General features: G+C 41.6%; 1 protein-coding gene across 1 annotated transcript; it reads left to right on the top strand.

Annotated features, from left to right (window-relative positions):
- The first annotated feature begins 1,017 nt into the window (after positions 1-1,017).
- itpkb (inositol-trisphosphate 3-kinase B) lies at positions 1,018-23,028 on the top strand. Its single transcript, XM_030772525.1, has 7 exons — positions 1,018-2,160; positions 15,423-15,522; positions 16,393-16,606; positions 18,036-18,240; positions 19,924-20,025; positions 20,879-20,950; positions 22,734-23,028. Exons 1-7 carry the CDS (start codon positions 1,018-1,020, stop codon positions 22,944-22,946), a joined length of 2,049 nt encoding a protein of 682 aa, XP_030628385.1. The 3' UTR covers positions 22,947-23,028.
- The last annotated feature ends 336 nt before the right edge of the window (positions 23,029-23,364 follow it).

Below are 23,364 nucleotides of genomic sequence, written 5' to 3'. Positions count from 1 at the left end.
TGCTCTGCTCTGTGTATATTTTTGCTGTGGCGGGCTGTATTTTTGTCCAACAAATTAAAAGTCTGTTTTTCTCTGAATAAGCAAGTTATTAAATACGTCTAGATTAAAAAGCGCATTAAAAGAAAATTGAGAGGTAGAGGGAAATCATTGAGCTTAAAGAGGTTGAATTGGCTCTGAAAGGTGATAGTCCTCTCCAGTTTCATGAACCAATTAAAGCCACCAGAAGTGTTGTTTGTGAAAGTTATGGGATATTACATTCTGTAAAATGTGCCTTTGTTGTTTTGAGTAAACAAGTCTACCATTTAGTCACCAAAGGACTTACTTTTTAGTCTGTCCTCTTAACGATTAATAGCATCTAGCTGTTCTGTGTCACTTTCAGTTGGACATGTAAATGAACACTGTACTTGTCAACTCACCACACCAAATTACCACTTCCCATACTTACACTGTACATTTTGTTCATTGTTCATTTCCACTAATTAACTGACAGTCTAATGCAATGTTAGTAATACCTAAAGTTACAATTATGCTGTGGTCTTATACTGTAACTACTTAGGTAATGTGAAGTGGATGCACAAAAACTCTGCTGTGAAATGGTCTGTTTGTTTGCTGCTTCCTTAATTACACACTTGGAACAGATCAAAATGTGGTAGTCATATCAAATGTATTTAAGGAATCTGTTCTTCAGTTATTGCATGGTTACTAGCACGACTGCTGTAATAACCCATATACCCAGGTCTGAACTTACATAAACTTTAACTTTCGTAGGTGTGGATTTAGATTTACTGTACATACTTATTCTAACTTCCATATTTTCCTATCCAACAGCTTTCGTCTTGAATCAGAATCCACAGGGGATACAGTAAGTGAGACAGGTAAAGAAGGATTTTTGCAGTTCCATCTCATTGTTACAAGTCAGCCCTACCTATCTGTCGATATGGTTGGCTCCAGAGGCCAGTGGAGCATCTCTGACTAGACCTCAATGGGCGCGCCTAGGGACAGAGTCAGCCTGCTACTATGGCTGCCTATGCTCTAACTAGCTGGATAACGATGAACCCCAATAACATGAAGAATGAGAGCACCCCTAGGACTGGGAGGCCTGTGTTACCAGTGCCGGACCGCTCCTGCTCCTGCCAGCTCCTGGTGGGAAGCGGAGGGCCGTATAGCCCTGGTAGTACCAGCCCTGGCCCCTCTGGTACCTCCTTCATTTTCCACCCTGTTAGTAGCCCCAGTAGTACTCGGGCACGGTCGCCGTGCCGACGGCCAGAGTCGCTGGGGGTTAACGTGGGCAGTCGTGTACGCAGACTGAGCAGCTCAGGTCAGGGTGGCCCTGAGGATGAGAACCTAGAGGATGATGGGAGACGGGAGGCACAGCAGATGCAGCTCCACCGGGAGCTCCAGAATGTGGAGGTAACTAAAAAAGTGGGCCTGTTCGAGGCTCATATCTCAGACATGCGTGCTAAGGCGCAGAGCACAGAGATCCAGCGCAGCCCGAGGGTGCAAAGGAGATCTGACCACTGCTCGAGCTCCAGCCCAACCAAAGCCTATTTCTTCAGAGGGAGAACCTCTTTTTCTCCCCAGAGGGACAATGCCTCGAGGAAGGAGCTCTCCTCAGGCATCCCTGAGGAGTTCCAGAATGGGAAGGGTTGCAGCAGCTCAGAGGGGAGCCTATGTTACGCAGCAGAGGAGAACAACGCAGGTGGCCCAAATACGGAGGAGGGCGGCCCACAGGAGAACAAATCAGCAGAAGTTTCGAGAGGAACCGACAGTCAAGCCCACAGTCACTCCAGGAGTTTACTGGGGGTTGGCAGCTGCTTGGCCAGCAGTGAGAGCTCAACAACTTGGACTGAGACGTGTCTGACAAAGGCGGGAGTGGTACCAACACAAACCCAGCTAGGGTCAGCGGCCGAGGGAGGCACCTCTGAGGTGGGCGCCATCCCTGCTGTCATAGTAACAGATCACGGCATGGAGGCGTGCGGGGAGGCCAGTGAGTCTCAGGCCAGCCCATGCCCCTCCAGAGCTCTGAGGAAGCTCTCCTCGTCTTCAGCCTCCTCCACTGGCTTCTCCTCCTCCTGGGAGGAATCAGAAGACGACATTTCCAGTGACCCTGAGCGTGGAGAAGGACTGTCACCAGCGCTCTTGCAGACACAGCAGAAAGCGGTGAGCCCCTCTTTATTCATTTTGATAATAATCTCTTTCATTCTTTTTTTAGTCAATCATACTTCATTTACCTCCGTCTTCACGGGCTAAACTTTCAGAACACACGTGATGCATGCTCATGCTGTGTGTGGGACAACATATGGACAATCCTGTAAATACTATAATTTTACACTGATAAGAGCTGATCATTCCCTTGATAGGCACTACCTGAATGTACTTGTATTATAAAAAATATACTGAAAAATATACTGAAATGATAATGTGGGTTTTTTTTATATAAAATGTTTTGTCACCTCAATTACACACTTTTGCTATGGCATTGCCTGTGGGATAATTGCGTCTTGTTCGATGCAGTCAAGCCTGTAGTTTCAGTGTACAGTGCCTGTGGGAACTTGAAGGGGACTTTTTGTCTCTAACTGAATCAGTGTACTTTACACTGTAGTTTTGTCACAGAGCATCTAAAAAGTATTCCTGGCCCAGCCTAGTCTGTATTCTCCCTGAGTAATGCTTGACATTCTCACATACAAAGGTACTTCTGTGCCTTGCCATCCAGCTCGGGAACTTTCTGCTGGAGTCGAGCTGGCCGCCCTTTCAGTGACAGAGCCTACAAACAGTTCAGGAGACGTGCTTTATGAGTGATTTGTGATTTTTCACGTGTGCCACAGTAGTTATCTAGGTAACTTAATAATTGATTACCTGTTGTGTTCTGGAAATGGGTGAGAGAGCTAAGCAATAAGGGATCCAGTTTTTCTGCGGTTGACTTTGGAGGGACTGAGCCCCATAGAACAGTAGCAATGAACTGCATGAGACTTTATGGGAAGGGTGTTTCAGAGCAGTGACGAGATGCCAGTAATGATGAACAGTGTCAGTCTGCATTATGATGTCACAGTACCTTGCAATTGTGTGGCATTGAAGTGGGTCACATAACTGAAGCTTAATCTGTTCTGACATACGCACTACACTCGGCATGAACTGATCGCTATTGTCACATGGGATTCTCCAGCTGGAATGTCCAAGCCCACCAGCTCTGAGGCATGTCATGTCTACTGCATCACTTGAGGGACACTTGAGTTCACATGCCAGTGGCGTCTCTTGTCACAGAGAGCTCTGTTGTTTAACGATGGCCATCAGAATGGTCTCCAGTCACGGGCTAAGTGGCAGAATAATGTAGCCTGCATGCCACGCCGGGTCTCTGCCAGCAATGCCATCATGTGACGTCTGTTTCATGTAAACAACAAAGGCAGAAAGAGAGAAAACATCCAATTGTACCATTTGGAGGGGCTATAGTGCTCATAAAAAGATTGTGTAAATACACAGAGAAGTCACAAAGCCAAGATGATTTGATAGCCTTGATCTTCCTCTTGTGCTCTATAGCTTTGCCATACTATTCACAGTGTTATCAATTTTCTGTTTCCTTCTGTGTGGTCAGGGGAACATATCAGAAGATTTAGGAAGTTTTAGGAAGGTCTGAGTAACTCAAACTGAGAGTGTTTGTTCTCTTTATGAATTCATCAACTTCTTCTGGTGATTTCTCTTTGAGTTAGCCTTTCATGATCATTGTTGCAGCAGTTTGTTGCTTATCCACTTTAAAATAGCTTTAACAAACTCGAAAGCAAAGGGCATAAATGATGAATCCAAACAGACTTACATGTGTGGTTTATGACCCAAAACAGTCCAAGAGGCTGTTAGGATATTTTAATAGAGTTGTTAAAATTAAAGACAGTAACAGATGCTTTAGAGCTCATTTGGTTTAAAGTTTGGAGGGAGGTCAAAATGTTTTGTCTCAGTAAACTGACTCTAATTCACTGAATAACTAGGTCAGGAATTAGTTTGACATGACAAACTGCTGTCATGGTCCACCAGGCCAGCAAATGTACAACAAGCCTTACTGCACTTAGAGGGTTAGATGGTCGATAGATTTTTTTTTTTGGGGGGGGTTCTCTAGGTCTGGAAAATTGTATGGTGATAAAGACTAGCAAGTTTGTGTTATCAGCGGTTTTGGTCAAACAAGCGAAACGAGAAGTTTCCATTGAATTTGCCTTGGCAGCACTAATAGCGTTATGCTGTGGTTGATGGCTCCTTAATTACACCCTGACACACTCGTAAAACACTACATTAGCATAAAGAGGAATCCCTCAAAATGTGCACCATTTCAGTCTCAATCCACATTTATGTCGAAGTCATGAAAACTGTAGTCAACAATTATTGTCAAAGACAATAGAGTTTTTCTTAACTGCAATTCCTTAAGCCTTCAAATACTTTCCATTCACGAAAACATGCCTGAGCCAGTGGTGCGAATTTCCCCCTAAAATTCCACAAAAGGCATGTAAAAAGCTATGATAGGAAACATCACGTGAGAGAGGTGTGTTAGCTGATTGAAATGTTGTGGTTACTTTTCCTCCCAAACCAGTCTGGGTTGAGAGAGAGAGAGGTGGATGGTATGTTCCCTAAAAGCCATTAAGGTGCCAGATTTTTTTTTAAACGGCTAGAGCAGAATGCACCTCAGCAGGTTTTTGTATGTTTGTGCGTGTGTGTGTGTGTGTGTGTGTGTGTGTGTACATTAAATACCCTCACATCTTACCTACCATCACCTGTACACTCCTAACTGACAGAGATATTCACTTACGGCTTTGATCTGCTGTTCCAGTGACAGTGTCAGTTAGCTAATAGTCTCTCACTACAGGTAAACAATATTTAACAGATATTATAAATGTCTGATTATATATATATATATATGTAGAGAGAGAGAGAGAGAGAGAGATGTTTTATCAACTGTAATCTTATTCAGCAACAAGCCTTGTTCCCCTTAAAGGTGAAGCAGAAAAACATCTTTTGATGTATAGTTCACAAAAATTATATTGACCCACTCTAAATACTTATGTATTGAAAATATGGATCAAATACATTACTTACTGATATCTTCAGTGCGTTTTCATATCAATTGTCTTTTTTGGTACTCTCCTATGTTCCACGCATATTTATGTGTTCTCGGTTGACATGTTTTTTTGAATAAGACAGAGAGAGAGAAATTTCATGAGGAGGGATTCACATGACATGTGCTATACTACTAACCCACGTCTAATCAGTGCCACAGTAATACACTCGCCTCAACATTACACTTAGAGTAATGGTGTCTCCTTTTTCTCTAACAATCACATGAGGGAAGAGCCCTTAGTTTCTCTCTCTCTCTTTCTCTCTCTCTCTCTCTCTCTCCCTCTCTCTCTCTGTGTGTGTGGGGGGGTGTGTGTGTGTGTGCGTGTGTGTGTGTGTGTTCTCTGCAGAACTATGCTGCAGGCTTGTGGTTGCCTGTTGTAACAACCCTATAGACAAGTGCAACCTAAGCCTTACTGCCAGAGGACATAGCATCAGCACATATGGTGTGCGTGCTTTTCTCTTTTGTGTTTTGCTAATGTAAACTTTGCACAAGCCACCAGGAGCAGTTATTGATGCAGTTTGCGCAGGCCTTTCTTATGACTGCATGTGACCATTTAATGGGTGTCGTTGCTGTGCTTTTTCATTTTTACAATTATTCCCTCAGGACATTGTTTGAGTTTTTATCAAATACATAAGTGCACACATGCGTTGACAGAGGCATGCACATACATACATATGTACGTATACACGCACGCATACACACACACATAAGTTCTTGATCCTGTAAGTGTAGCTGATGCTTGTGTGTAGGAAATTCATTCAGGTGTTGTTGAGAGACAGAGAATCCTACCTTTGAATTTTTATCATCCGGTAAAACAGTAACTCTGCTAGTTGAACAGCTTTAGCCTGAGCCAGGCAAAGTAATGTAATAAATAAATGTAGTGAGTTGTTAGTAAATAATAATAATAATAATAATAATAATAAAAAAGTTCAATTTTCAAATAAAGAAATGTCTGTGGACAACTACTTATATCAGTGGTGAGAGTGCATAGGGCCTAACTTTTACGGGATTCCTGCTGACAACGCACGTGGTTTATACGATTACACACATGCCTAGGCCTGCGTCTGTATGTGACACGACACGGCCCACGCAGGTGGAGGAGGACAGCGTGGGAAGGTTTTAGGAAGGCGTGCGCACTCTGGTCCGTTGCAATTTAACGAATTGGAGGCGTTGCCGAACGAGTCCCTTGTTACATGAGGGGATTTAGACGTGTTCTCCGCGTCACTAAGGAACATCCTCGGAGATACAATCATTTTCGCGCTAGCAGCATGACTCAATATTAAGCAAAGATCTCGGATTGTTCTGTGTAATGTTATGTACTTTGAATAACGTACTGTACTTTGAATACCGACAGTTTTATTTGGAAGTATGAACCCGGGCATTATAATTTCACTTGGAATTGCTGTAGACTCACTATTGAATAGTAGCACATCCAAAGGAAATCTTCGAAGCCCCTGTGACTTAAGATAGACCTCAGTCGATTAAAGTTTTAGAGAGCATCTTCTCCCTACGTTAATCAAGAATTGGTTGGTAAAACAGGTTATCAGGCACAGAGACAAAACTGTGTTTGAACTGTTTGAAAGCAACAAGCAATGTCTTAGCACTTTAGAAGTTTACAAAAACAGCCTCCTTTTTTAGTGCTGACACTTTCGCCCCATTAAGTAAACGCTAAAACTCGGTGGAAGATTTGAGGGCTACGAGCAATGGAAAATGTAACACCCATGTGGTAGACGGTTGCCTAGCGACTGTGCTGACGTCAAGGCAGGCTTGGTTGAAACAGCTGGGGCTCTTTCACACAACTGTGCTGCTGCAGGGAGTTGCTTCATTTGCAGGAGACAGGAAACGTATTGGTCCCCTCTGTAACCGGTCCTCTTTGGCACGGTAGACCCCATGCTCTGTTACGAGTAATACCGGCAACATTTTGCTCGTCGCGGAGGGAAAGTACCAGTGAACTCCCAGTTAGTTTGTTTGCTCGTGACGAAGACAGAAAGGACATTTGCATTTCTCTCTTTTTTTATTTTAGGTCTTAGACATCACACGTGTCCCCTACTCATGCAGAACCCTTATTTCTCTTTTTATGTTGATGTTTTTACGTCGATATTTGCACCATCTTCCTTTGCCGACGGAAAATGACAACAACAGTAAAAATGATAATAATACGTTTTATTATAGCACAAGCTCTCAGATTAGCAGACAGTTGCTATCCGAGAACCGGCTCGCTTCAGAGAGAGGTTTAGTTCTGGAAATAAGCAGCTTGCCGCAGCTTTGATGACCCTGAGCTACACATAGCTGCCGCCATTGTAGTGGTGGTTTTGAAGTCCAGGTGTGACACATCCCCCATCGCCCCAAATTCTCCCATCTACTCTCACTAACTGCGTAGTACCCTCGTGTGCTCACATTTTCACATAGCCTGAGATGAATACAGACCAGCCCATGTTACTTGAGATATTTTAGACAAGTCGACTGTGTGTTTCTGTGAGAGTCTATGCCCTGCATTCTGATGAGCAAATAATTTGGATTAGTTGGTCTAATGTAAAAGAAGCTGTGTAAAAAAGAAAAAGAAAGCCCAAAGCCTGTATAACAACAGGAGTAACACTATGTGCAGTTCAACCGAACTGTGATTGTCACAGTAAGGTGTTTGGCTCATTGCCAAAGTGTGGAAAAACTGTGCCAGAGCCCTTATCCTATTGTCTGACAGTAGCAGTTTGCAGGGTGAAATGAGTGGCATACTGGAGCTATAATAGTAGTCATAAAAGAATCTGGAAGAGCTGTTTGATAATCTCATCATCAGAAGAGGTTGCTTGTTAATTTGTAGCGATGTGACCCAATAACCTGTTGAATTCTGATATTTAATGCTGAATTCTGGTGCTGCTTTGCTTAGAAGTTTCTGTTTCTCTTCTTTTGTGTCACTGTCCTTTTTACCCAGTTGATCTGATAGAAAATGTTCTAGTTTCACCATGTGGTCACTAATCTTTTTTTTTTTGTCTTTTATCTTTTTTTTTTTTTTTTAATAAACCTAATCAGTAAACAACCTACAAGATGTGGTGTAAACATTCTGATCTCAGGTTTCAGTCTGAAATACTATTTCTTTCAAACTGGATGTACAGGAATTTCCAGATAAAACTGAATTATTCTATCAGAGTTTGGCCCTTTGTCACCAAAACCCAATAATCCTGGACAAAATAAACATTATGGGCATTCAGAGCAAAATACTCCCCAGCGTTCAGTCAAATATCAGACATTTGGATCTGACAAGCTTATCTGTGTAGTAAAACATGTAGAAACATTGAAGGTGTCAAGAATGAAACTGTCATTTGACGTTTGGTGTGAAAAAAGAACTTTGATCAGACTGAGACATAGCTCTCTTGTGGCTAATGGTGATCGTCTTGTCTGCAAAGAATCTCTCTGTCTTTTATTTTGGCTCGGTGGCTTGTTGTGTATGAGTTGCAGATGTGGAAAATACTGTCACTTTCCTGTCTCTCTGAGAGGTTCCTCTCGTGGGGTTAAAAAGCCACTTCCTGCCCAGCACTCAGTGGAAACTTTAACAACACCCGCAAGGTCGAGGAGACGCTGTGAACAAGCGGCATCCCTTTCCTCTCACTCGATATAGCTCCCTGAGCCTTAATCAGAACAATAGCATGAGCCAGCTTAGCAGAGTGCTCTCTGCGATATGGTGCACCCTCTTCCGCTCCCTGTGGAATAAACACTGAGCCATTGTTGCTGGTTACATACAATAGTAATAAGAGAGTGAGTTTGGTTGGCCTGAGGAGGTGCCTAGCTTCATGGAGCCATAACAACAAACACCTTTTTTTGGACTGTTTATTTTAAGGCATTCCTAAAGAATGGCCCAGTGTGTTAAACAGCGAACAGAACAGTGAAAATGACATATTTCTCTGAAAAGCACTCAGTCACTCAGCGGTCATGCAATGTGGATGGAAAGAGGAACACACTAGTTTTACAGCCTTCAAGTGAGCAGTAGTATGTTGCTGGCAAAGCATCTAATTACATGTGATATTACACAGTGTGTGTGTGTGTGTGTGTGTGTGTGTGTGTATACATCTGTGTGTGTTGTGTGTGTGTGTGTGTGTGTGTGTGTGTCTCCTGGAGTGCATTGCCACGGGGACTGCAGTCGGAAACTTTTGTGATTTTCTAAGGTTGCTGGTTGCACTGATCAACTGCAGATGGGAGGTCGTTCACCTTTAGTCCTCATTTTAACTCAGTGATAGATACTGGAGAACATTCAACTCAACGCTGCCTGAGGACACATTCTGAGAAGATTCAAAATGTTTTAGATTCCATAGAAAGACAGTGGTATATATTTAGAAGCCGTTTTCTGATTAGCACTTTCATATTGAGCTCATCAGTGCTTTGTCTCGTAAGGGGCCAGAATACTTAGTGACAATGCTGAAATGCAGACATGCATAGAATAGGTGTTCATCACCATTTACTCATCTCTTAGGTATGCATGTTAAGGTTTTACATATGTCATGTAGATTACCACTGAGCTGCTTCTAACACATAGTGTGAGAGGGGTTTCCTCAGAAACAGAAAGTGCTCACCGTACAGGAGATGAACAGCGCTCCTCAGAGTTACGCATGAAAAAAAATATTAGAGATATGAATCTCTTTTGTTCAAAAGTATGACTGATTGATTGGAAGTCTCCTGTAACTCTCATTAATATAATTTCATTCATGTTCTATGGGTACAGAGCTCAGTTCAGGCCTATAGGAAAACAGTGTAATATTCCTTCGACTACCGTGCACCTCAGTCATGCAAATGTGTTTCTGCAGGCAAATGTAGGCTGAAGCACAGTGGCAAACAAATCTTAACAAACCATTTTTTTTCCAATCATACCTGTGTATTCAAAGTCAGCATAATGTTTTGCATGCAGCCACAAAACAATATGGTTAATACTCCAGTATCGTTTTGCATGTTTTACAATTTCCAATTATAAAACAGATGTATATTAAATCAAATAATGCTTAAATCAAATGAGCAACTAATGATGGAGCAGAATTAGTAGTTACAATCCTTTAAAAACAGTCCACTCACATTTTGAGGAGGTAACATTTCTAGGTCTGTCCATTGCATTGCCTGAACAATTTTATTAGAACCAAGGAAAGAACACAAATACAAGGGGAGAGACTATACAAAATGTACACTCTCCTAGTATACTGGGAAAATATAATGAAGTTGGCCAGCACTCATGATTTTGGCAGCCAGCTTTTTTAATGCAGTAAGCTTAAAGTGTTTGTTATCATCCTTTACTGGTGAATCGTAGGGTAAAAAGAGACAGTTGCACCACTACCTACAAACGCATTCTTATGTTTGACTTTTGCCTTGGAGAGGTGTTTTTCACATACTTAAAAATACATTTTACATAATTAACCCATTCATCTCTCTCTTTATAATGCCTGAGATGAATACCTAATAACAACATTATTACACTGAAATAAAAAGAATGAAGCTCTTGGGAGCGGGGCAGAGCAGATTTTTAAGAGTGCCTCATCTTACTCCTGTTCCTCCAATGCATTATGGTAGTTTGGAACGTACACCCAGTTAACAACAAACAATAAAACCGCAACGACATTATGTTTCCAAGTCATTATGAAGTATTTACGTGAAAACAAATGAATTGAAGAGCAGAAACTAAAGGAATGAGTGTTTTTCTCAGAGACATTAAGTTCAGATCCATCATTACACAAGCGCATGAAAAGGAAGTCGCTTTCGCACAAATCATCTGAGTGACGTCAAACCAAGTAGCTGACCTCACCACATGTCCGAGAATAACTCTGACACCCCCTTTGAAATCTAAACAGTCAGGTGGCCAACCGCCTTTATGCCACAGGACTGTCACAGAGAAATACAACCATCACACGGACTGGAAGTGGTGACGTTAAGAGCAGAACGTTTAGGGATTTTGTAGTCATCTTTACTGTCAGTGTTTACTGTCATTAGAAATCCCAGAGTTTGATTCTCTCTGAAGAGACACAACGCTCTTGTTATTTTGTTTGAAAAGATTTATGATTCAGTATAACAGCCTCACGTGAGACTGTGCAACACTTCCTGTTGGGAGTTGTTTTTAATTGAATACCTGTCTTCTTACCCCCCCCCCCCCCTCCCCACACTCACACACACATTTGAAATGTAGCATAGATATTCTTTCATTTGTAAGGCTTGATGTTTCTGAAGCATTAGCAGACATGAGGATGGACTGCTGTAGGGATGCATCCTCTGTCAGGTGCTTGGGTCTAGAGTTCCACCAGTGCATTTGCATAAGCTGATTTTTGTGTTTTCTAGGCTTCGTACAGAAACAAATGAGAGATGCTCCCTTGTCCTGCCTTTTCTGTCACTAAAAGCCCAGTTTGTCTCTGTCTTACACGGGTCTTGTCCTGCCTGTTCTGTCACTAAAAGCCCAGTTTGTCTCTGTCTTACACGGATCTCGTAGTTGTTACCATGTCGTCTTTAGCCTCGCACGTCTGGAATTTTATCCTGCATGGCTTGTGCTTTCTCACCGCAGCTATCATCCTGACAATCAGAGAGGTACAGGTAATAAGAGTGCTCTTGCTTCGAGTTTTTTTTTTTTCTTTCTTTCTTTTTTTTTTTTTTATTTAAGAGAGGACAAGTCCTGAGCCTTATATGTGTCATGCTGACATACATCTGAGCTGTATGGTGCAGGTGAGATTGTGATAACCAAATCAAAGACCTGTGTAATGAATCAAAGTGTAATATCTTGCTCCATGACAAGGAATTACTTATTCATCAGGGTGTTTGTTCAGAAATCTAAAGACGGAGATAACTTTTGAAAGTCAGCTGTGTGTTGTCTTACTAGAGGCAGTTAAGGCCAGTATGGTGGAATTTTCATAATGCCACTCCTGTCTAAACGAAGGAAGCATCTTTTCATTGTAGATCATGCTATGACATCTTTGCATTCATTTGTGTTTCATTTCCATATGATCAAAACTGCCCTGTCATCCATTGTGAGTTATGGTCATCTTAGCTTGACCTCCCCTCTCCTCATGTTTGGAGGCTCAAGTGGTTCCTACCTGTTTTTTGTTTTCTTTGTTTTCCCCTCGTCTGCATTTGTGGCACAGGCAACTTTACTCATATCCCTGTATTGTTTTTGCAGTTAGTTGTAGAGATACATGTAGTGGTGTCCACAAGCTTAAGACCACGTCTAGCACACAGAGCTTGCTCATCAGTACAGATGTTTTTAGGAGTGTTCTCTGGACTGGCCTGAGCCCCCATGCATAGACAGACACTGTTTCATATCAGACACTGTGACACAAACCAGGAACCTGCTGGGCCATGTGCCATCCAAGACACTGAAGCTATTCATAGTGCTCAAAAAAAAAAAAATGAAATCATCTTTTGTGCTCTGTTTTTCAGTAATCATCTCACTTAATCTGCAATCTTCAAAAGTAGCTCACAAGACACTCATGAAATCCGCATAGATAGATGTTTTGTTCTTTTTTTTAAAATTTATTTTCTTTATTTTTCCTAGAAATTATGTTTGTAGATGTATCTAGCTTATCACCTCAATGTGTTTTATTTTAAGTGGTCTGTTATATCACTCAAGGAAAGGCCACTGATTCACAGGGCAGAGTATGACTTTATGATGTATTATATTAACAAATCAGCGTGTACACTCACTGTTGGATTTGAGAGTTGATCTCTGTAAGTCCCTTTTCATGCATTGGAGGGATTGTTTTTATGTGTTGTCATGGCGTAGTTGGTATATGCTCAATGGGCGTGTTGGGGTGTAGTCTCACATGCTTTGCTGCTCCCTGGTGAGGGTTATCTGATGTCCCTGGGTTGGTCGTCGTTGAGTGGAGCGCGTGACCTCCTGGTTCAGTGAATCTCCATTACAGATGGGTGACAGGATGAGAGGTTGCTGACCAGAGAGGGTGCTGCTTCCACACCACAGCATACACACATACATACTCATGCACACAGTAACACACAAAACCCACACACGCACACACACTAGTGTGAACAATTACACATGCTGGTGCAAGAGGACTGAGGGAGGGCTATTACCATATCCTTTAAATCATTCCCATCCGGCTGTTTAGTTCAAGGTCATCCTCCTGATTCCAGGTATGACAGCGAGCTAATTCTTTTTTCACTTTCAGATGTAGTGTAAGGTGATTACTCTGCCTGTGCTGACACATGTTTGAATATACTATGAGCTGAAGGGGTTACCATGATGGCCACTGTTGACTTCACTTGTTTTATTGAAAGGGGAGTGCTGTCTCCCCTCCCCATGAATTTTGGGAGAGGCTGCTCTATGTGTGTGTGTGTGTGTGTGTGTGTGTGTGTGTCTGTGCGTGTGTGCTGGTTTTGAGAAAAGGCTTCCCCTGTCACCATGGGAAACCTCTCATTCACCTCAGAGAGAAGAACAGAGAACACTCTGTCTGTGCCAGCGCGGAAAATTAAAGAAAGCTCTCTGAAGGACGTGAAGTGAAGTGGAATAACACAGTGTAACAGGCCAGCAGAGCGTCTCAACCAGAGCCCTAAAAAACACGACCCGTTTTTTTCACTTAGGGGTTTGCGTTTGCGCAAACAAGTGAGAGCTTTGTCAGGGCTCTCCTCTAGAAATCAGTCAGGCTTTTGTTGCTTGATACCGTGGGTAAAATGGCAGAAAAGTGTGTAACCTTCACAACAGAATTAATACGCTGCGTCAGTTTAAAGATTACTGTTGTCCATGTAAAGCCTTAAACATATAGAAACAGACACAGGTGAATGAGTCCTTGAGTTTATCATGTTTGATGACTTTTTTCCAGTCAGGCTGTTTTTCCTCCACCATCTAGAGCTGTTTCTGCGTGGCTAGCTGCTCAGAACTTACGAATAAGCTGATCTTGGTCTGTGTACACTGATCCTCTGAACATGTGCGTCTCACTGGGTTTAGTGTTCAGCTGAGCTGACACAAGTCTGAAGGCTTTTTTTTTCAGTGGTCACATTGATTTAATTTCGTTTGATTGAGAACGGGAAACTTTCCTTTCATGATAGTGCAACTCTGAACAGTAGTGAAAATAAATTTGAAGGTAATAGTAAAACAACTGTGAGAGCATTGGTCAGGAGGCCAACCTCCATTTGAAAGTGCTCTGTAATAATAAAAAAAAACTTTTGGATTATTTTTCCAAAGAGATTTAATTTTTTTAAAAAAAATTTAATTTTAATTTTTAATTTTATATACTTTATATAAAATTAAATTGAATTTCCCCAGTGGGAAATTCAATCCCTGCATTTAACCCATCTGAGTAGAGAACACACACCCGGAGCAGTGGGCAGCCGCAGCGCCCGGGGAGCAGTTGGGGGTTAGGTGCCTTGCTCAAGGGCACTTCGACCGTGAATATTGAGGGAGGAGAGAGCGCTGCATATTCACTCCCCCCACCCACATTTTCCTGCCGGTCCGGGGAATCGAACCAGCAACCTCTCGGTCCCAAGCCCGTGAACAGTGAGCAGTGAATTTGTCCTCTGCATTTAACTCATCCAACACACACACACACACACACACACACACACACACACACACACACACACACACACACACACACACACACACACACACACACACACACACACACACACACACACACACACACACACACACACCAGACACAGGAGCAGTGGACAGCATTCCTTGCGCCTGGGGAGCATTGGGGTTAAGTGCCTTGCTCAAGGGCACACAGCCATGGATGTTGGTTCTGTGAATCGAACCGGCAACTCTCCGGTCACGAGCCCGGTTCTCTAACCATGGCTGCTTTAGTTTAGATGCCGACTCTTTATAAGCAAGAAAAAATATACAGTGCAATCAAATTAAACGCTCAAGAAGCCAGGCTTCTGCTGAAGCTCTTTGCATTTTTTTATAACATAACTTAAGATAACACACCTACAACTGTTTTTTTGGTCTTGAATTTGAGTTTGAATAAATGCCTTTTTTATGTTTAAACAATAATATATGTGTATTTTCAGATTTCTAATGTTGATGGTCATGGTGGGCATGTGAAAACTGTAGTATTTCAGTGTCGTTTTGTTTTCCTTTGATGTTTTCCTTTCCTTTACCTGTCTTTACGCTAATCAACTGAATTATCCTTGTCCACTGCTTAAAACCAACAGGCCACACATAGCTCACTTTTAGAACAAAAAATATACTCCCCAATATATGTGATTACTACATAATGACAAAGCTGGTGCAGTGAATAGACTGAGCTGTCATTTTCAGCTTTTCTCCATTGGAAAATGGAGAAACAGTGTTTAACATTATACGAGCTTTCTGAGAAGTGAGTTTTACTCATTATATCCTCTGTTTGTCATTGGACAGCATAAACAATGGAAGAAGATCAAGAATATGGTGCACTGGTCACCATTTGTGATGTCCTTCAAGAAGAAGTATCCTTGGATCCAGCTGGCTGGCCATGCAGGTACAGCCTTCACACATTGTCTCATGTCCAAAGACAGTGGGCTGTTTGACTGGGCAAGGATTAAACATAGTGAACTTCATTTACTTACAGAAAGGGGCAAATTAATCTCCATTGACCAAATACTTTTACTTCACATTTTAGCACCATTGCACTTCTTTATTTTCTATTTGTTAATTTGAACCATGTTTTAATGAGGATGTTTGAATGGAGAATCTCCATCTGGAAGGCAGTCTACCACAGGACTTCTCCTAGAGAACTGATGTATTCTGTAGTTTCCTTTGACATTTAAGGCATTTAAGTAATGTATGTTCATATCTCCTTAAGACGTGTCATATAGCCATCTCTCCATGTGAGCATACAACTGACATAATCAAAGAGAAACTTCAGTTAACATCGTATTTCACAAAACAGATATAACTGCATGATAAAATGTCGTTAAGACGGGTTCAACCTGCTTGTCTGAGTGTATTACTGACATGTTATCACTCCGCCCATCTCTCTGACACACACATCCAGCTCTGATAATCCAAACCATTTTCCTGAAGTATCAGTCAGATGACTTCCTCAATTACATTCTTGCATTAAATCTCATTACTGTTAGTGTCACCATAATACTAATTTTGACTACATTTCTCATTTGCCATGGACAGCAATATGTTTGTGTATGAACCTCATTAGGACTAATAGTCTGTAATTCCCCGAAACAAATCCCCATTGGTGGGAAGCAGTAGAGGCTGTTAAAGAGATACAAAAAATATAATTTTACAAAATAATCTGACATTATTTTGTTTGTTTGTTTGTTTGTCTATTTTGTCTTGTCCTTTAGTTTATGCATCTGAAATGAGCTTTGTGTCCCTTTCCTGCCCTCAGGCAGTTTCAAGGCTGGTGCCAATGGCCGCATACTGAAGAAACACTGCGACTGTGAACAGAGGTGCCTTGACTGGCTGATGAAGGACGAGCTAAAGCCCTACGTCCCCGCTTACCACGGCGACGTGGAGAAAGATGGGGTCAAGTACAACCAGATGGACGACCTGCTGGCAGAGTTTGACCTGCCTTGTGTTATGGACTGCAAAATGGGGGTCAGGTCAGTTACATTGACATGGACAGAGACATCAGAGCTCATGACTTTGACACCCTTTTCTGGAATGAATGGTGATGGTTCAAGGTGTTTTTTTTTTTTTTGGTAGATGGAAAAATGCACAAACAAAATGAGTAGAAAATGTCAGCATTTAGCCACACCCCATGGCCATTTGGTCTCAGGTTACTAGTGGTTTTTGTTCTTCCTTCCTGTGTGAAAGATAAAATCAGACACTTCACATGGACTTGAAGGCCAAGCCATTGGGTCCATTTTTTTGATCACAAGCTTGCAGCCAGATGTCCAGTCTCAAACATCAGCTCTTTCATCTCCAGAGAGAGATAGAGAGTGGGTGAAGAGTCAGAGAGAGAGAGAGTGCAAACCAGTGCGAAACTATTTTCATCCCTCTGTTTGTCTGAATACAAAACCAAAAAGAATATTGTAAGGAAAAAAACGGGTCAAAGCTAATGTTAATGTGGGTAAATAAAACGTGTCAGAGATGTTTATTATTCCTTTTGTAAATGCCCTTTCACAGTTTCCAGCTGTTTGTAATGTTAAACATGCTTGTAAGCTTTTACCACTATGTAACTACTCATTAGGAGTAGGCCTTTAGAAACCATGAGCTCCCTTCATCATTGTCCTGTGCCGTCAGTGGCCCATCCGAAACAGAGCAGGCATGTCATGGCCGCGTCCACCTTCCAGTATCTTAGACTGCACAAGAAATATCTGAGTAGACTTAGCCTCAAAGTTTGCTGTGGTTAGAGTTCTCTGCCTAAAAAACGATCGTTCTGTTGCCTCACTGTTTATTTTGAAAATGTCAGTTACATGTTCAAGCCGCTGCTATGACTGGATCACGCCCACTTTGTCAGAAGACGTTGCTAACGAACATGCAGTGTCTTCATTAGTGTGTGACAGATGGTGGCGCCAAGGCAAAAAAGACCTAGAGAAATGGTGGCGTGCAGTCATCTTTCGAGATTCTGATCATGGCTTTGTTTTTCCGTGTAAGCCTTGCTGGAATGCTGCCACGACCATGGACAAACACAGAGATAAGCAGATGGCCTGGATGGCCTGCCTCGGTCTCTGTCAAGAAAGTAACACGTCTCAGTAAAGATTTCATGTAGCATGACTGGCACTCAAAAATGCATAGTTAAAGACATGAAAAAGGCTTTCTTTAAAAGAGATCATACACTAAAACAATAATTATTTTCCTCCTAAAAGAACCCAGTTCAGGCAGATGAGATAAGTCCCATCCTTAAATGTAGATTACTCTCAAATGCTACAGTCACACTGTTCTAGTTTGTGACCAAGAAACTGTGTTGCGTTCATAACACATTATCTTGAGGCCCTTAGTGTGAGTGCAATCATTCATAAGATTCAGATGTGACAGTACACGCAAACGTCAGCGTAAACGATGACTATCGACATGCTGCCCTCACAGGACGTATCTGGAGGAGGAGTTGACCAAAGCGAGGAAGAAACCCACACCCAGGCCGGATATGTACCAGAAGATGATAGAAGTGGATCCAGACGCCCCGACCCCAGAGGAGCATGAAAAGAAAGCTGTCACGAAGCCCCGCTACATGCAGTGGAGGGAAACGATCAGCTCCACTGCCACGCTCGGTTTCCGCATTGAAGGGATCAAGGTGAGAAATCTGAAAGTCCTGGTTAGTTTACCAGACAAAAAAAACTTAGTATCTCTTAAAAAAATAAAGCGTACAGCATATGGCTGGTTATTTTACTGTGTATCAAGGGTGCACACATTCACTGAACATGAAACTAGTCTGAAGTGAAGATCACAGAGACTGTATTTATTTTAACTGATTAGCCCCTGCAGTTGAGATTATACATAAACACAATAACAGCTCCATTTTACAGAACAAGGACAGAGGTGTATATTTGGTCATGCAACAGTATGAAACCCTCTTTATAAAGCCTGAGGGCTCTTAAACGACTTTAGCACAAAGTTTCATCTCCTAAACCAGCCCAGCATAATGAAGTATTGTCTAAATTTGGACAAATTAGGGTAGACTGTTTCACCAGGGAGTCAGCAGTTAAGTTTAGTGTGGAATAGCTAAATATTACCCACAACTGTGATGGGACAGAAGGGCTCTCACAGCTGAACTTTAATGGAACTTGTTGCACTCTTGAATTTCTCTTTCAAATGGTACACAAATTCACAAAGCTGCTCAAAGTGTAATTAAAACTCAAGCTCTGAATACATAAACTAAACTACATCTCTTAGTGTCCTGACATGGGTTTGTTCTTGCCATCATCTTCCTCTTAATTAAATAACGGACTGGTTGCTTGGGGTAGCAACAAGGCAGAACTGCCCTTTTCTCAACAAGCACAGGCGATTTTGAGTGTTTTTGTCATATGTAGGACCTGTTGCTGGCACTTCTATTGAAAATGTCATCAGTTAGTGACAGACCGGAGACCTGACAATGTCAATTCAGGTTGTTGGCCATTCAGAGATTACCCAGCCGTGGCAGGCTCCCAAATGCATGTCATCATTCACTGTGGAAAATATATCAAAAGGGTAAAAAAAAAAAATCTACAGAAATATCCCGGTCCAGTTTTTAATCACCGTGGACTGCTCTGATTTCCCGTTTAAGTCGGAGAGCCATGGCTTTAACAGTCATATTTGGTCTAATACGGTTTTTCCAAAATATGCCTTCATTAATGAGATCTCAGCACTGGGCCACTGCTGATGTTTTGTATGATTATGAGAGATTTGAGCAGCAGAGTTTCCACTTCCTCAAAGCTCACAATGTCCATAGAAGGCTCTCTTTTCTCTTCTCTCTCTCTCTGTCTCTCTCTGTCTCTCTCTGGCTTCTCTGTTGTCATGGTGTCAGAGGTTGCCCTGGAAAAACAGTGTGTAAGAAAAGCTTCTGTGATTTTAGAGAATGTGCAGCTGTCGCTTTGTCTGTGGGACTAAGCTCACTGTCTACCAGTCAGACCCAGCACTACGATAACACGTTACCTCTTTACTGTACAAATACATTACAAATTTTGTACATTTATTAGTGCCAAATAATGCAAATTATACACTTAGCAGTCACTGTTCCATTGCTTAGAAATGACAGAAATAGCTTTAACATTGCATGTATGTTTTTTTTTCTTGAGTTTTTATCGCGTATATTTACTGCCTTTTCGAAAAATGTCGAATTCCTTTATTCACTCTGGTTGCGTTGGATGCCCGCACCAGTCCGAGTGGGGTAAAATGTTGAGCTCTTTTACTGTCCTTTCTGTGGGTAAGTCTACACCCTCTGGGGCCTCAGTGCTCTCTAACTCCTTATTACCACCAGTGTTTTCCTTCTTCCATCCAGAAGGAAGATGGAACAGTCAACAGAGACTTTAAAAAGACCAAGAGCCGGGAGCAAGTGACAGAGGCGTTCTACGACTTTGTCAAAGGAAATGAAAACATCCTGGTGAGTGTGTGTCTGTGCATGCATTAGGGTGTGTGTGTGTGCGCGCATGTGTGCGTGTGTGTGTGTGTGTGTGTATGTGTGTGCATGTGCATGTGTGTGTGAGTGTATGTGCGTGCATGTTTTTGTCTTTGTGTGTGTGTGTGTGTGTGTGTGTGCGTGTATGTGTGTGTGTGTGTGTGTGAGCTGCCTGCCAATGAGAACCTCCTGTAAGCAATGCCAAAAGGCCAACAGCCAGGGGAATTACCCAGGGACTCCCTCCACCACTGGCCAGAGACATTTTATGAGAGCCTGGGTTACTGGGTTCCTTTGTGAGGGACGCCACTCAAGGTCTATGAATGCTTAGCACTCTGATGGAGCAAAGCCCAGACCATACCATGTTTGGGAACAGTTTTCTTCCAGTGACGAGTCACAACAAGCACATTAAACTCTTTCAGAATTTCACAGTGTTCATTGTTTAGCCTATGACATGTAAATATGCTGTTTTGAAGTGTGACTTCTTTTTTGGGTTTTGAAATACTTTAGTATTTCCTCAAACAGGCTGTGACAAAGTTCATTCTTGTTACGTCAGTTCTAGTCAATTTTTAGCCTTGACTGATGACTTCCAGCTGCTTAATTTAGTTTGGTTTTGTTTAGGTTTTTTTTTTCTTTTGACATTAACTGCAGTCTGCATGGATACAGAATCTGTTGAATGACAAGAGATAAAAATGATTGCTCTCATTCAGTGCTACTTGTTAGTAAGGCTAGAATATAAAATCAAATTTATTAAAATATATTCTTTTTCAAAGGTGGCTTTAAAACATGTCCAATGAGGATAACAGTTATTAAATCTTCCTATTTCTATTTTTTTCCTCAGAAAAGCTATCTCAACAGACTGAAAGAGATAAGGGCCACTCTGGAACGGTCCAGATTTTTCAAGACACATGAGGTAAGTCACGCCCCTTTGTTCTATTGTGCTCTATTTTAAGTCACATTAGCTTGACAGACTGAAAGCCCTTTCCTTCCAAGGCTAGCCTGCACCAAAGCCTTCTACACTAAAGACTATTTTGCTAAATAAATGTGGCAAATAGCTGAAGTCCACTTATCTGTGAGTGTCACTGTATTTTTTAAAACAAAAAATGGGCATGTGTATGGCACTCTTACAGAAATAGCTTGTTCTTCTCAGTACATCCTCAAATTGCGTGTCATTCTGTTTTCAAATGAGAGATCTTAATGAGCATACAAGCAAAGTGTTTATACACCTGGCACACAAGCAGGAGGCACTCACAAATCTACACAGAGCACCCTCTTTTTGCAATTTGTAATTTACAAATTCATTACAAATCAAAATTTACTCAGAGTTTTGTTTAACCTTTTGTGACTCCCTAAAATACAGAGAAAAATAACTGTTTGAAATTATGTTTACAAACATGAAGGGACTTATCCTAAAAAAATTCTTAGAAAAATACACAAAGATATATGAATGTTGAACTATTTTTGTTCAGAATGTTTGTACAGCGATACTACTTCATACAACTATAAATCAAAATATACTCCTCTCTCAAACTGATCTCGCAAAGATAAAAATATTTTCAGTAGGGGGTAAAGGAAAGTCAAACAGAAAGGAAAGTCAAATAGAAGGTTTTTTAAGGTGTGAAGGGGTGATGTGGAACTTTAAATTCTTTCTTCCTGAGCATACAGTTGTTGCATGGAGCACTCAGTAAACTGAGACATTGGTGTGTGGATATTTAAACCGTTTCTTGAGAATAAATGTTTAAAGTTCCATTATGCGCCTGTATAGTTTGATGCCACTTTGAGTTGTTGGTCACTGGACAAAAAAAAATCTTTGATTCGTATTCAAATCAGCATGTTCTCTCCATTCCTCTGAAGTAAGGACCCTAATGAAAAAGGGCATTTATGAAAACAAGACTGAAATGTGCCTGTTTGAAGCCAAACTACTGACAATGCAGTTGCTTTCAGAAAAAAAAATTAAAAAGTGGGGTTCATGAATTGGCTTGCAGTTTATTTTTATTAAATGTGTGTGAAACTAAATAAAATGTACTGTAAACTAACTTTAAGTTTTCCAACTTTCATAGTCCCTTTCACTCTGAAGTGGACTCTGAAATTCCAGAGACCTTGCAAACCATTTTCATAATGATAGTTAATTTTTTGTAGCAGCTCTCTAAAGTGGAACAGTATTTTTGTGACTCAATGCACAAATCTTAAAAAGTAGAAAATCCAGTAGTGAAAAGTTCCAGTACTGCAGTTTCATTAGTTAAGAGAGCATTCTGTTCCATACATCTTTTAGAATAGTAGTCTTTTTGCCTTTTTAATATTTAGATATTCAGTTGATCCACCACACATACAAACACACACACACACACACACATCCTGTACAGAGGATCATCCATCAGGGTGCCCTTGTATTTGGCCCTGATTTTTCTCACACTGTGGTCTCACATGCAGTGCTGATTGCCCCAGGTAAGGTTACAAACTCAATATTACTGGAATGTCATGCCTTTCGTTTATGTTGTAGTTTCATTGTTGCTAAATTTGAAATAATTTGAAATTTCAGAACATGCCTAAGTAGGCTGTCCAGCTGAGTTATGCATAGCCTAAAGCAAGCCTTCACCCCCTCTGCGGATTTGAGAGGCTTCTAACCACATCTGTCTGAGCTCTTATGGCGTTAATATAGAGTTGTCTGACATTTCGCTCTTCTCTGCTCTGCGCAGGTGATAGGCAGCTCCTTGCTCTTTGTCCATGACAAGCGCGAGCAGGCTAAAGTGTGGATGATAGACTTTGGGAAGACCACGCCGTTGCCCGAGGGACAGGAGCTGAGCCACAAGGCGACGTGGGTGGAGGGGAACAGAGAGGACGGCTATCTCTGGGGCCTAGACAACCTCATAGACATCCTCAGCAACATGGTGCCCCCTGAGTACCGCTAGAAGGGCAGGACTTCCTGTATATCACCCACCCCCACAATCAGGGTGGACCATCCGCACTACAGTACAAGACCTTCTGGGTTGCCATGAAAAGCTACCCCACTGTCCCTCTCCCAAAAACAGAAATGAGAACGCCAGCAACATGACGTGCTCAGTGTGTATGTTTGTAAACTTGTAGATGCTGTTCATACTATAGTGTACAGTACAGATTTGTTTTTTTGTTTTTGGGGGGTTTGTTTGTTTTTTAGTAGAGGAGAACTTTTGAGTTTAGTTCTGTTTTTGCAGCTAGTCCTTTGTCTTTTGGCACACAAACAAACTGTAATCCTCTTCTTGTTATGATGTTAGCTCTTAAGGAGTTAAACTAGTGTTACCCAACAGTGTAATGCACTTAATCTACCTTTCAAGTTATGATTTCAGTAGG

Source organism: Chanos chanos, chromosome 4, assembly GCF_902362185.1.
Source record: "Chanos chanos chromosome 4, fChaCha1.1, whole genome shotgun sequence".
NCBI lineage: Eukaryota > Metazoa > Chordata > Actinopteri > Gonorynchiformes > Chanidae > Chanos > Chanos chanos.
This window is presented reverse-complemented; position numbering and strand designations above follow the sequence as displayed.